Here is an 11,088-nt window from a genome sequence, read left to right on the forward strand (position 1 = left end):
CCAGACAGAGACAGGGAGACAGAAAGCGAGAAATCACCCCCCAGGGGGAATGACCACGCCGCAATCCCTTCTCCTCCGTTCTCCTCTTGGGATCTTGGGCAAGCACACACACGCCCCCAGCGTGAGTTTTAAGCCACCAGGCCCAGGACGCGAACCACAGTCGATTACGTGGGAATCCAGTGACATAGCCATTATGCTAACTGCTGGTCCCTACCACTAATAAATTCTTTTAAAAAAATCCATGGGCCAGCCCACATGGCTGACTCTGAGGTTTAAGTCCCAGACCTGGTTGTTGGAAAAATTATACCAGGTCAGCATGTGTGTCTGTGCCTAAAAATCCCGAGAGAACGGAGAAGAAAGGAGTCTGGCCCATTGCCCCGGGGGGGTAACTCCTCAGTCCCCTCACTTCCTGTCTGTTTCTCTCCAATGAGTACATGTGCCCTATAACAAAAACAAAACAAACAAAAAATCCAAATGGAAATTAGAATGGAAAAGTACAATTATCTAAAATTAAAAAAAAAATCAGCAGAGAGGCTCAACAGATTTCCACTGGCCTGAATGAATGAGCCTGAAGGCAGATTAATAGGGATTATATAAACTGAAGAACAGAGAAGGAAAAAAATATAATTGAATAGAAAACTCAGAATATGGGGGGCCGGCAGGTAGCATGGTGGTTAGGGGGACTGGACTGTCACATGGCCGACCACGATTTGAGTCCTGGACCTGGTGGCTTGCTTTCTCGGCTTCCCTCTCTCTCTCTCTCTGTCCCTCTCTGGTCAAATTAAAATAAATAAATAAAGTTAAATTAATTCTAAAAAAAGAAAAAAGCCCTTTAGAAAAAAAAAATAAAAAAACCACTCAGAATATGAACACCATTGAGTACATTTGCTGGTGGGAATACCAGAGGGAAAAAAAGAGAAAGGAGGAAATATTTGAAGGCCAGCTGTGTGGTTCAGAGGTAATGAAACCTTCTGCAATGCTGAGGCCGCAAGGGAAGGTTACGTTCATGTCCCAAGGCCTCTCCTGTACATGCCAGGTGTGTGTGTCCATGATCTTGGCTGGCTGAGGCTAGGGGTAGGATCAGTGTGAAGACCCAGCTGGGGTTCCTGTCCCTCTCTCTTTGATGAAATTAATGAATTTAAAAGTGAGAAAGAATATTTGAAGCAGTAACGATTATTCTTTTTTTTATTATATAAATTTTATTTGTTCATTCATTTATTTAAATTTGACCAGAAAGAGACAGAGAGACAGAGAGAGAAGTAGAGGGAATGTAAAAAAGCAAGTCATCAGGTCTGGGATGTGAACTGTGGTCGACCATGTAGGAATCCAGTGTCCAATGCTTTAACCACCACGCCACCTGCTGGTCCCCGTGTTTCAATTTTTCTTTTTTTGGAGAGGTTTTTGCTACAGGGCACATGCATTTGCCAGAGAGACAGAGAGATGGAAAGCGAGAAATCACCCACGGGGGGTGGGGGGGTGGCCACACCCTTATCCTCCATCCTCCTCTTGGGATCTTGGGCACACATGCACATGCACCCGTTGTGAGTTTAAGCCACTGGGTCCGGGACTTGAACCGTGGTTGACTACATGGGAGTCCAGCAACGTAGCCATTATGCCAACTGCTGGTCCTGATCATGGTTCAATTTGGGCTAGCCTGTGGCCTAGTAGTCAAGGGAGCTGGATTTCACATGGGCTACTATGCAGTTGGAATCCTAGACCTGGTGGCTTAAAAATATCACACTGGGCACATGTGTGTCCCTAAAATTCCAAAAGGGAGAAGTGGAGAAAAGATTTAGAGTTGACCATTCCCCATTGGGGGTAGTTTTTTCCTCTTCTCTCTGTCTCTCCGGTGGGCACATGTACCCTCTGGCAAAAGTTAAAAAAGATAAGGCAAACTAATTAAAAATGAGCAAAAGTGGGACCAGCAGTTAGAGTAATGGCTATGTCGCTGGACTCCCACATAGTCGACCGTGGTTGGAGTCCTGGACCCGGTGGCTTAAACTCACGCCTGGTGCGTGTGCGTGCGTGCCCAAGATCCTGAGAGGAGAATGGAGGAGAAGGGACTGCCGCACGGCCATCCCCCCTGGGGGGTGATTTCTCATTTTCTGTCTCTCTGTCTCTGTCTGGCGAGCGCACACGCCCTATAGCAAAAACCTCTCCAAAAAAAGAAAAAAAAATGAGCAAAGGCTCTGAATAGTAATTTCTCTAAAAATGACACACAAATGGCCAATGGGGCACACGAAGAGATTTGCATATCATTAGTTACCAGGAAAATAAAAATCACAACCACAAGATGTCACACCATACCAACTTGCTAGAATAAAGGTAGATAACAAGTGCTGAGAGACTGAAACCTTTGCACGTTGTTGGTGGAATGTGAAATAGGTGGTGCTCCTTAGGGGACTGGGGAAGTCCTCGGATGACTGAACAGTTACCAGACTACAATTCTACTCCTAGGTGTACACTCAAGAGAAATGGAAACACACACTCATAAACTTGTACACAGATATTTACAGCAGCATTATTCATATTAGCCAAAAGGTGGAAATAACTTAAAGTTCCAAAAACAGGAGAATAAACAAAATATGGTGTGGACATGCAATGAAATGTTACTTGGCTGCAAAAAGAAACAAATATGTTCAGTGTAATGAACCCTGAGAGCATTGTGCTAAATGAGTCACAAAATACCTACCATGTCCTATGTGATTACATTTACAATGTAAATTCAGAACAGGGAAATCTACAAAGCTATCACCTCCGTACCCTGGGGGGTACGGAGGTGATAGCTAAAGGGTTCATGGTTTACTAAGTGATGAAAATATTTGAAAATTGGTTGTGGCTATTATGGTTTGGATAATGGTTTCTCCCCTAAATGTTCATGGAATCTGATCCTAGTGAGAGGTGGCTGGATCATGATGGTGCTGGTCTCATGAGTGGATTAATACCATCTCACGAGAAGCTGAGTTGAATTCTAGCTCTCATGAGAAAGGGTTAATTCTTGCAGGAGTGGGTCATTACAAGAGATGGCTCTTTCTGCATTTGTGCCCACCAATCTCTGCCTCTGTTGGCCATGCTGTGGGCCAGCCTGATGCTGCTCCCTTCACTTTTCAACTGCCACCAGAACCATGAGTCAAATATGTATGTGTATACACACACACACATATGCACACACATTTGGCCAGAAAGCATGTACATTCACTAAAGATGGGGGGGGAGAGAAAGCACCCCACAATGGGACAAGATCATACTATAATCCTCTTCCATTTCTCCATCCTGTAGGAATATTGGGCACACACAGGAACCCAATGTATCTTTCAAGCCACTGGGGCTGGGTTTGAACCACAGTCAACCACGTGGGATCTGGCTCTCTTAACCACTACACAAGGCCAGTTCAATCTCTGTTCTTTATAAATCACCCAATTTGGGGTACTTCTGTTAGTAGAATAGTAATAGACTAAGATGATGATGGTTAGAGCTGTCTGTGAAAAGATTAAAAACCACTGAATTGTAGGGGATTGGCAGTTGGCGTAATGGCTGTCGCTGGACTCCCACGTAGTTGACTGCGGTTCCAGTCTCGGACCTCATGGCTTAAACTCACACTGGGCGTGTGTGCCCAAGATCCAGAGAGAAGAATGGAGAAGGGACTGTGGCATGGCCATCCTCCCATCCCCATCCCCCCGGGGGGAGTGATTTCTTGCTGTCTTTCTGGTGAGCGCATGTGCCCTATAGCAAAAACCTCTCCAAAAAAAAAAAAAAAAAAGTTTACATGGAAAGGCAAAGGAACTATATTAGCTAAAACAGATCTTGAGGGCCAGCAGATGGTATGGTGGTTAAAGCACTGGATTCCCACATGGCCAACCATGGTTCTAGTCCAGGACCTGGAGACTTGCTTTCTCACTTCCTCTCTTTCTCGTCAAATTAAAAATAATAGTACTAAATAAGTTAAATAATTCTGAAAAACAGAGATCTTAAAATATGGAAGAGAAACCACTTATCTTACCCAATAGCAAGGCTAGTCACTGAGAACAGCAATACTGGCCTAAGGGCAGGTAACATGCCCAATGGCACAGAATAGAAAACCCAGAAACAGGAGCTATTGAGTCGTCAGAAAGTCACGATCTTTCTGTTTTTCTATGCAAAAACATGTGATGATTTTTCTGATGTTGGCATGGTGGGTAAGGCAATTGCACCCCACATGGTCAATTGCACAAAACTTGAGTCCTGGATCCGGTAGTTTGAAAAATGTGTGCATGTGTACCAATAAACCCCAAGAGGAGGATGGAGAAGGGACTCTGGTGTAGCCATCCCTCTGGGGTTGCTTTCTCACTTTTCTGTCTCTCTGCATATACACCCTGTAGTAAATTTTAAAAAAGAAAAGAAAATCCAGAAACAGACTCATACAACTGACTTTTTATAAGTTCAAAAGGAGGGGACCCGGGACCAGCCGTGAGTGTAATGGTTATGTCGCTGGACTCCCATGTAGTTGACCACAGTTCGAGTCTCGGACCCAGTGGCTTAAACTCACGCCGGGCGCGTGTGCGTGCGTGCCCAAGATCCCAAAAGGAGAATGGAGGAGGGATTGCAGTGTGGCCATCGCCCCTGGGGGGGTGATTTCTCGCTTTCCGTCTGTCTGGTGAGCGCATGTGCCCTATAGCAAAAACCTCTCAAGAAAAAGGAGGGGACCCGCAGGTGGTATGGTGGTTGGGGTGCTGGACACTCTCACATGGCCAACCATGGTTTGAGTCCTGAACCTGGTGGCTTGCTTTCTCACTTTCCCTCTCTCTCTTTCTCTGGTCAAATTAAAATAAATCAATCAATAAAATTAAACTAAAAAAAAAAAAAAAAAAAAAAAGGAAACAAAGGGGGAGAAACAACGAAAAAAATAAAAAAAAAAAAAAAAAAAAAAAAAAAAGGAAGTCAATGGGAGAGAATGGCCTTTTCAACAAGTGGTTCTGCGGCACTTGGACACCTAAGAAAAAAACAAAAACAGCTTCACCTTCTCACAAAAATGATGCAAGAGTACCTCCATTTGAAAAGTAACTCAGATGTAAAATACGAAACTAACAATCTTAGAGGGAGAGAACAGGAAATCAAGGACCTTGCCACCCAAAGTATGACTCATTACAGGGAAAACGACAGGACTTCATGAAAAATGACCTTTGCTCTGCAAAAGACCTCAAGATGGAGACAACCTGGAGTGGGAGAGTCCTACGCCCAGGAACAATTGGTTTCTCAGATACATGAAGATGTCTCAGAACTCACCCAAAACAGGAAACAATCCAAGTATGACCCCGACAGAAGACGGGAGACATTTCCTCAAAGAACAGATGCCAAACAGATGCGCTCTCATGCAGTTTATCTGAGATGAAAAGGCGTTCTATAATACTAGCTATGAGGGAAATGTAACTTGGAATGGCGTCACTGCGTATTTTTCTTTTACCACAATCTAAAACATCAGTGACACCACCAAGAGTGGGTGAGGATGAACTGCTCCCCACCGCCCTGCTGGCAGAAATGGAAAATAGCACAGCACTACAGTCAACTGGGTCTCAAGAGCTCAACACCCCAATTCCCTACAATGGGCACTTGCACCCATGGATGACTGGCTATTTCATTGATAACCCCTGGTAGGTGAGTGGGGACCAGCCACATCCATGGAACAGAGCAACAGGCTGCATGGCAGTGAGACCTGTTAGTGACACAATGACTCAGGGTTCACCTATTTGAACTCGACTCCTGTCCCTTCTTGTGACATCCTTGAAATGACAACATGGTAGGGACAAGAAAGCTCCTGGCTGTTTATAGAAGACAGGCAAAGGCTCTCCTGGTGAGGGTTGTCTCTGGCACCTGCTCCTACTACACAGGGTGTGCCTTGCACCTGTGGCCTGCTGGGGGAATCAGTGGGTTGTTACAACTGTTCAGGGAACCATGATCGCCTCAAAGCAAGCCAGCTGCACAAGTGGTGGACAGGATGAGCTTTTATTTCCGTAGTAATAGATACACAGGTAGCCCTCCCGACCTTGTCCCTGCAGACCCTGTGCCACCCCAAGAATCAAGTTGCAATGCTTGCTGCCACTGTCTCCTTGAGGGAATCCTGTGCCCCTCATACCAGGTTAGGGGACACTTGTCTGTGGCAACCTGAACACCCATGCCAGGGAGGACCTGTGTCTTGCTTGCTGGAGCAGTTCCCAGTGAACAGCACACAGCTGATCAGGCTGCAGGCCAGGCTTCCAGCAGGAGGGAAAGACTGCTCTCCAGGGAATGGTGGGGCAGGTCCCTGCTCACAGCTCTGCCCCAGCAGCAACCTTGAGAGGGATTGTCAGAGTTCTCTTTAATCAGGCTCCTCCAAAGGCTGTCTGCGGCAACCCTGCTGCTTCTCCACATCTGGCCCCCACATCAGTCAGTGGTTTCCCTCTCCTGCTCCTCCCAAGAGCTCATCTGCTCTTGTATCACCTGTCACCAGAGCCACTGGGGGTCCCTTCACTCTGAAGATGATGGGCTCAGTGACCACAGCCCCTTCTGAACTCCGTTTGGCCTCTCTGGAAGCTCCTCGGCTTGGAGGCTCAGAATCTTAGGGTACCCTCTACCTGCATGGGCTGACCTCAAGTCTCTAAGCAACAGGGAATAACAAAGGACAGGAGCCCTATGTCCCTATGGGAAGCAGAAAGACAAGGACAATAGATGACCTGGGTCTGAGCCCACTTTCCTGTCCCTCCTCTGCTCTCGACAAGCAGGGTCTTTCAGGGGGTCGGGGGATGCACAGGACCATACCATGGGGAGTCAGTCCCTGCTCACGAAGCACATGAGGTCAGGGGGCTGGCAGAGCCTGGACACCTCCTGACATCAAACACCAAAACCAGATTTATTACCCGCAGGACAGGCCCTAGTGCTTGGGCCACCCACACTGTGGTCAAGGTCTTATATGGAGGTTTCTCCTCAAGGACAAAAGCCCTCTGCTGCCCAGTGCCCATGACAAGGACTCTGGGCAGTTGGCCCTGGGTATGCATCCCACGCTGCTGGCCAGGTCACTTGGCCAGCTCCTCAGCCACTGCTTTGCGCATCTTGTCCTTGAGGTAGGCGCCTTTCTGCCACTCAGACTTGAGTTCCAGCCATTCGTAGTATGGGACCTGGAGGAGGGCAGTGGTGAGGGTCACATGGCCAGGGACCCCTTCCTGCTCCTGCCTACACATGGCCTCTCTGCAGCAGCACCAGCTGGAGAGCATGGAACAACTGTCCTGGGCTTCTGTGCCTTCTAGGGAGAGCCCACAGGACTGAGGGTAGACAGGGGAGCCCTGGCTGCCAGTGCCAAGAGGTCTGCAGACCACCAGACTCCCAAAGGGCTTTGGGATCTTAAAACATTGTTAAAAAAAACAAACAAAAAGACACAACCCAAAAAATATCTGACAGGATCTTTTTGTGTCTGGCTCCCCAAAAAAGGTATTCCCTGGTGCTTTATAGGAAGCTGGCGCCCTACGGTCTGGGCAGGTGGTGCTAGATCAGAACATGATGGGGAGTTCCATGACAGCCACCTGTGGGCATCCAGCTGGTGCCATTCTAAGAGGCCCTCAAGAAGCAGAGAAGTGACTTCCTGGGTCTCAGAACTGCTGTGGTGCTGTGGGGGGAGCCCAGTGCAACCGTTCTGAAGGAGCAGGAGCAGGGTAGGTGGGGTACCGAGGCCAGGTACTTGGAGTAGGATGGGGCCTGGCTGCCCAGTGGGTACTCACATCCACCACCAGAAAGCCTGCAGCCAGCATGTGGCGCCTGGCCAGAACAAAGCGTCCCAGCAGGTCCTTGCTTCTGCTGGTGAAGCTGGGGAATTCCCATCGCAGGAAGGCCAGCCTGGAGGAGGTAAGAGTGACAGTGTCTGATCTTCCAGCTTTAGGAGGTGGGCAGAAGGGGAAGCTGTGCAGCCACCCACCTCTTAGCCCCGGGAGGCAGTGGCTTGTCTCCAGCTGGCTGGATGAGGTGTGGTGCAACGAAGCTCCTCAGGGGCAGAAACTGGCTGTCAGCGTCCAGTAGCACCTCAGCATCTAGGGAAGGGGCAGGGGATGAGAGCATGCTGGGGACCTGTCTAACTCTCGAGGCTGCTCCCAGGAAGGACAGAGATGAGATGGGAGGCCCAAGCCCACAACCTGCAGGGGTGGGTCAGGCCTTGCTGCAGAGGGGACAGAGTCAGAACATTCTAAACCACTAGATCCAGGCAGACCTGCCCTGGCTTGGGGAGCCCTTACCCAACACCCAGCCGTACTGTGTGGCCACTTCGAAGCTGCCCTGGTCAGTGCTCCCCAGCAGTCCCTTCAGGGTGCCCTGCAGCTCCTTCTGCAGAGGGGTCACCTTTGTGTCAAGGGCTGGGGATCTGAGGGAAAGGGCTGAGGCTGGCAGGAGGGGGCCTGTGTACTCGGGGCGCTCCAGCTGGGCAGTGGCGTTGATATGAAGCAGCTTCTGGAAGGTGATCTGATCCTTCTGAGACTTGCCCCCTGTCGGATAAGGATAGTGAGTGAGGAGGGCAAGGGCCAGAGACAAAGGAGGGCCCAGTGGACAAGTAGCATCACCTCCCCCAGCCCAGATGGAGGCAGGAGGAACTGGGAGTAGACAGAGAAGGAGCTGTGGCAGCACTAGGGGCTCACCTAAGAGCTGAGCATGGAAGTCAGGGTGGAGGATGGCCCGTAGCTCCGCCTCCTGCACATGCTGCAGCACGCATAGCGCCCAGACCAGGTCCACCTGCAGAGCTGGCTTGAGGCCAGCCAGCTTTGGCCCTAGTCTCTCGTGCACCTGGGAGAGAATGGGTGTGGTGGGGAAGGTGTGAAGACACCACAGGACCCACGGAGGCCAGAGGCAGCTCTAGAAAACATCCTCAGGACCAGCAGTTAGCGTGATGGCTATGTTGCTGAACTCCCATGTAGTCGACCACGGTTCGTATCCTGGACCCGGTGGCTTAAACTCATGCCAGGCACGTGTGCGTGTGTGCGTGCCAAAGATACCAAGAGGAGAATGGAGAAGAGATTGTGGCGTGGCCATCCCCCCTGGCGGGTGATTTCTCATTTTCTGTCTCTTTTGTCTTTCTGGCGAGTGCACACGCCCTATAGCAAAAAACACCTCTCCAAAAAAATAAATAAAAAGAAAACATCGTCATGCCCTAACCCTGTGCGGGGTGGTGGGGGGCATCGGGCAAAGTTTACTCCTGCCTGTCCAGCATACAAAATGCCTTCCCTAGTAACGTCCCCAAGTGTGCAACTGGGATGGCTGAGGGTCAGAGCATTTGCGAGGGAACAGCTGGCTGCTACCTACCAGTCTTTTCAGCAGGCCTCTGAAGAGGCCCACTGAGGCTTCTGAATGTCAGCGTGTCAGGGAACACCAGGAAACTGGATGCAGGGCTCACCAGCCCTGGGAGGGAATCACCCAGATGGCACAAAGGGATTTCCTGTGTCTTTCCCCAGGGACGCCTGGCTCCAGGAGGCACCCCCTGCCCCATGCCAGGCCCCTGTCATCTTGCCTTTGCATGTGGGGCCACTTTCCTCTGCCTACCTAAGCTGCCCCAGGAGGATGGTTCACAAGCCAGAAGCTGGCAAGAAAGGGGATAAAGAATGGGGAGTGGGAGCCTAGAGACCATACCAGGCTGAAGAACTGGTCCTCTTGCTGCGGACGGAAGTTCAGGCAGGCGAAAGCCAGGAGCACGTTGCACAGTTGGGGCAAGGCGATGTCCTGGGCCCTGTTCAGGACATGCTGGGCCGGTCGGCACGGCAAGGGACAGGGTGAGCACTCTGCCCAACAGGTCATACTCCCACCCAGCTCTGAGTCTGAGGGATGCCTGGTGGCCAGGAACAGCTGCAGGCTTCCCAGGTATGCGTCACAGAGGGTCAGCAGCAAGGACCCATGGCAGATGGGGGATATCTAGAGGCCACCTCCCTCCAACAATGGCTGTAGAAATACTCTCCAATCGGTGCACTGGGATTAGCCCCCACTCATGACCTACGCAGAGACAGTGGTTCCTAGCATTCCATCTAGGGCAGTCCACAGCCTGAGAGCTCAGTGGTCCTCAGACGCACCTGTGTGGCAGCTCTAGCTGCCACATGATGACAATCAGGAGGGGACAGGGTTCTCTCGAAGCCATTCCCACCACTGAATGCAACACTTTCCATGTAAGCCAGAAGGTGAGAATGCCTGCTGCCACCCTAAGGATGCTCTCAGACAGGTTTTTCCCAATCAAGGCAACAGTTCCCAGCCGATGCCTGGAAAGTCCAGGCCAGGCTCACCTGGGCAAGGGCCTCAAACAGGGGTAGGTTGAGCCACTTGAGGAAGGCGAAAGACTTAACACAACGGGCCACCTCGCTGGGTGTCAGGCTGGGCACGAGGGGTAGCAGGTCAGTGGCCAGGCGCTGGGATACCTGGGTCTGCTGGAAGCTGAGTTTGCCTTTGGGATAGAGGCAGGACACAGGGGCTTAGGTGGGGAAGGTTGCAGCCAGCCTGCTTGTCTACCTTGGCCTTGGTCTAGGCTTGGTGTCTGTGACCAGATCTATCCCTGAACCTGGGAGGGAGGAGCAGGGCCCATGGGTCACAGTGTTTCTGTTGCAGCCTTTGGGGCCAGTGCTTGCCACAGGTAGAGCAGGCACTGAATTTGACACAGCTGCAACCCCTCCCGCCGTCCTCTGTCCGAAGGCTCACCGTAGGCATAGGCCAGGTCCAGGAGCACATGTTTCGTCAGTGGGAAGGGCTTCTGTACCAGGTGGTAGGAGACAGCCCGCAGCAGGGGCACCGACCGCCGGCTCTGAGCTGCCAGTGTCACCAGCACCTTCCGCAGCTCGTCAGGGCCAAACTGCTCCACCAGCTCCAGGCACTGTCAACCACAGCCACGCAGAGGTCAGCTCGATGGCCTGGGTCGGTGGGGAGGAGCTGGGGGCAGGGGTCCCGTCCAACGTAGGCCCTGCGAGACAGTAACTGGGCCTGAGCTGAGTAAATGTAGGCCTGTCTGTGCAGGGCCCACCCGGAGTCCCTGAAGCACCGCGTCCACAGCCACACTTATCTTCAGGTCCCAGGGCAGGGAGCCAGGGCCCACGGACTCTGGGGCTTTCTGTGGCAGCCACTGGGGCC

At 51.0% G+C, this 11,088-nt stretch overlaps 1 protein-coding gene and 1 non-coding gene across 6 annotated transcripts in view; both read right to left on the reverse strand.

Moving 5' to 3' along the window:
• Positions 1-5,960: 5,960 nt before the first annotated feature.
• The window catches only part of TBRG4 (transforming growth factor beta regulator 4), a 10,538-nt gene continuing 5,410 nt past the window's right edge, over positions 5,961-11,088 (reverse strand). For 3 of the 5 annotated variants that reach the window (XM_006166034.3, XM_006166033.3, XM_027767274.1), the window contains exons 4-11: positions 10,663-10,834; positions 10,254-10,411; positions 9,613-9,723; positions 8,628-8,772; positions 8,232-8,477; positions 7,919-8,030; positions 7,725-7,839; positions 5,961-7,127 (exon numbers count right to left, since the gene is read on the reverse strand). In XM_006166034.3, the coding sequence (XP_006166096.1) occupies positions 7,026-7,127; positions 7,725-7,839; positions 7,919-8,030; positions 8,232-8,477; positions 8,628-8,772; positions 9,613-9,723; positions 10,254-10,411; positions 10,663-10,834 (1,161 nt within the window). In that variant the 3' untranslated portion in view covers positions 5,961-7,025. Of the gene's footprint in view, positions 7,128-7,724; positions 7,840-7,918; positions 8,031-8,231; positions 8,478-8,627; positions 8,773-9,612; positions 9,724-9,776; positions 10,412-10,662; positions 10,835-11,088 lie in introns of those variants that run through there. The other 2 variants (XM_027767276.1, XM_027767275.1) reach the window with 2 other exon arrangements.
• On the reverse strand, positions 10,496-10,629 carry LOC114005629 (small nucleolar RNA SNORA5). Its single transcript, XR_003547462.1, has one exon. It is a non-coding gene; the product is annotated as a small nucleolar RNA SNORA5 (small nucleolar RNA).

Source organism: Tupaia chinensis, unplaced genomic scaffold (assembly GCF_000334495.1).
Source record: "Tupaia chinensis unplaced genomic scaffold, TupChi_1.0 Scaffold144150_1, whole genome shotgun sequence".
NCBI classification, from domain to species: Eukaryota; Metazoa; Chordata; class Mammalia; order Scandentia; family Tupaiidae; genus Tupaia; species Tupaia belangeri.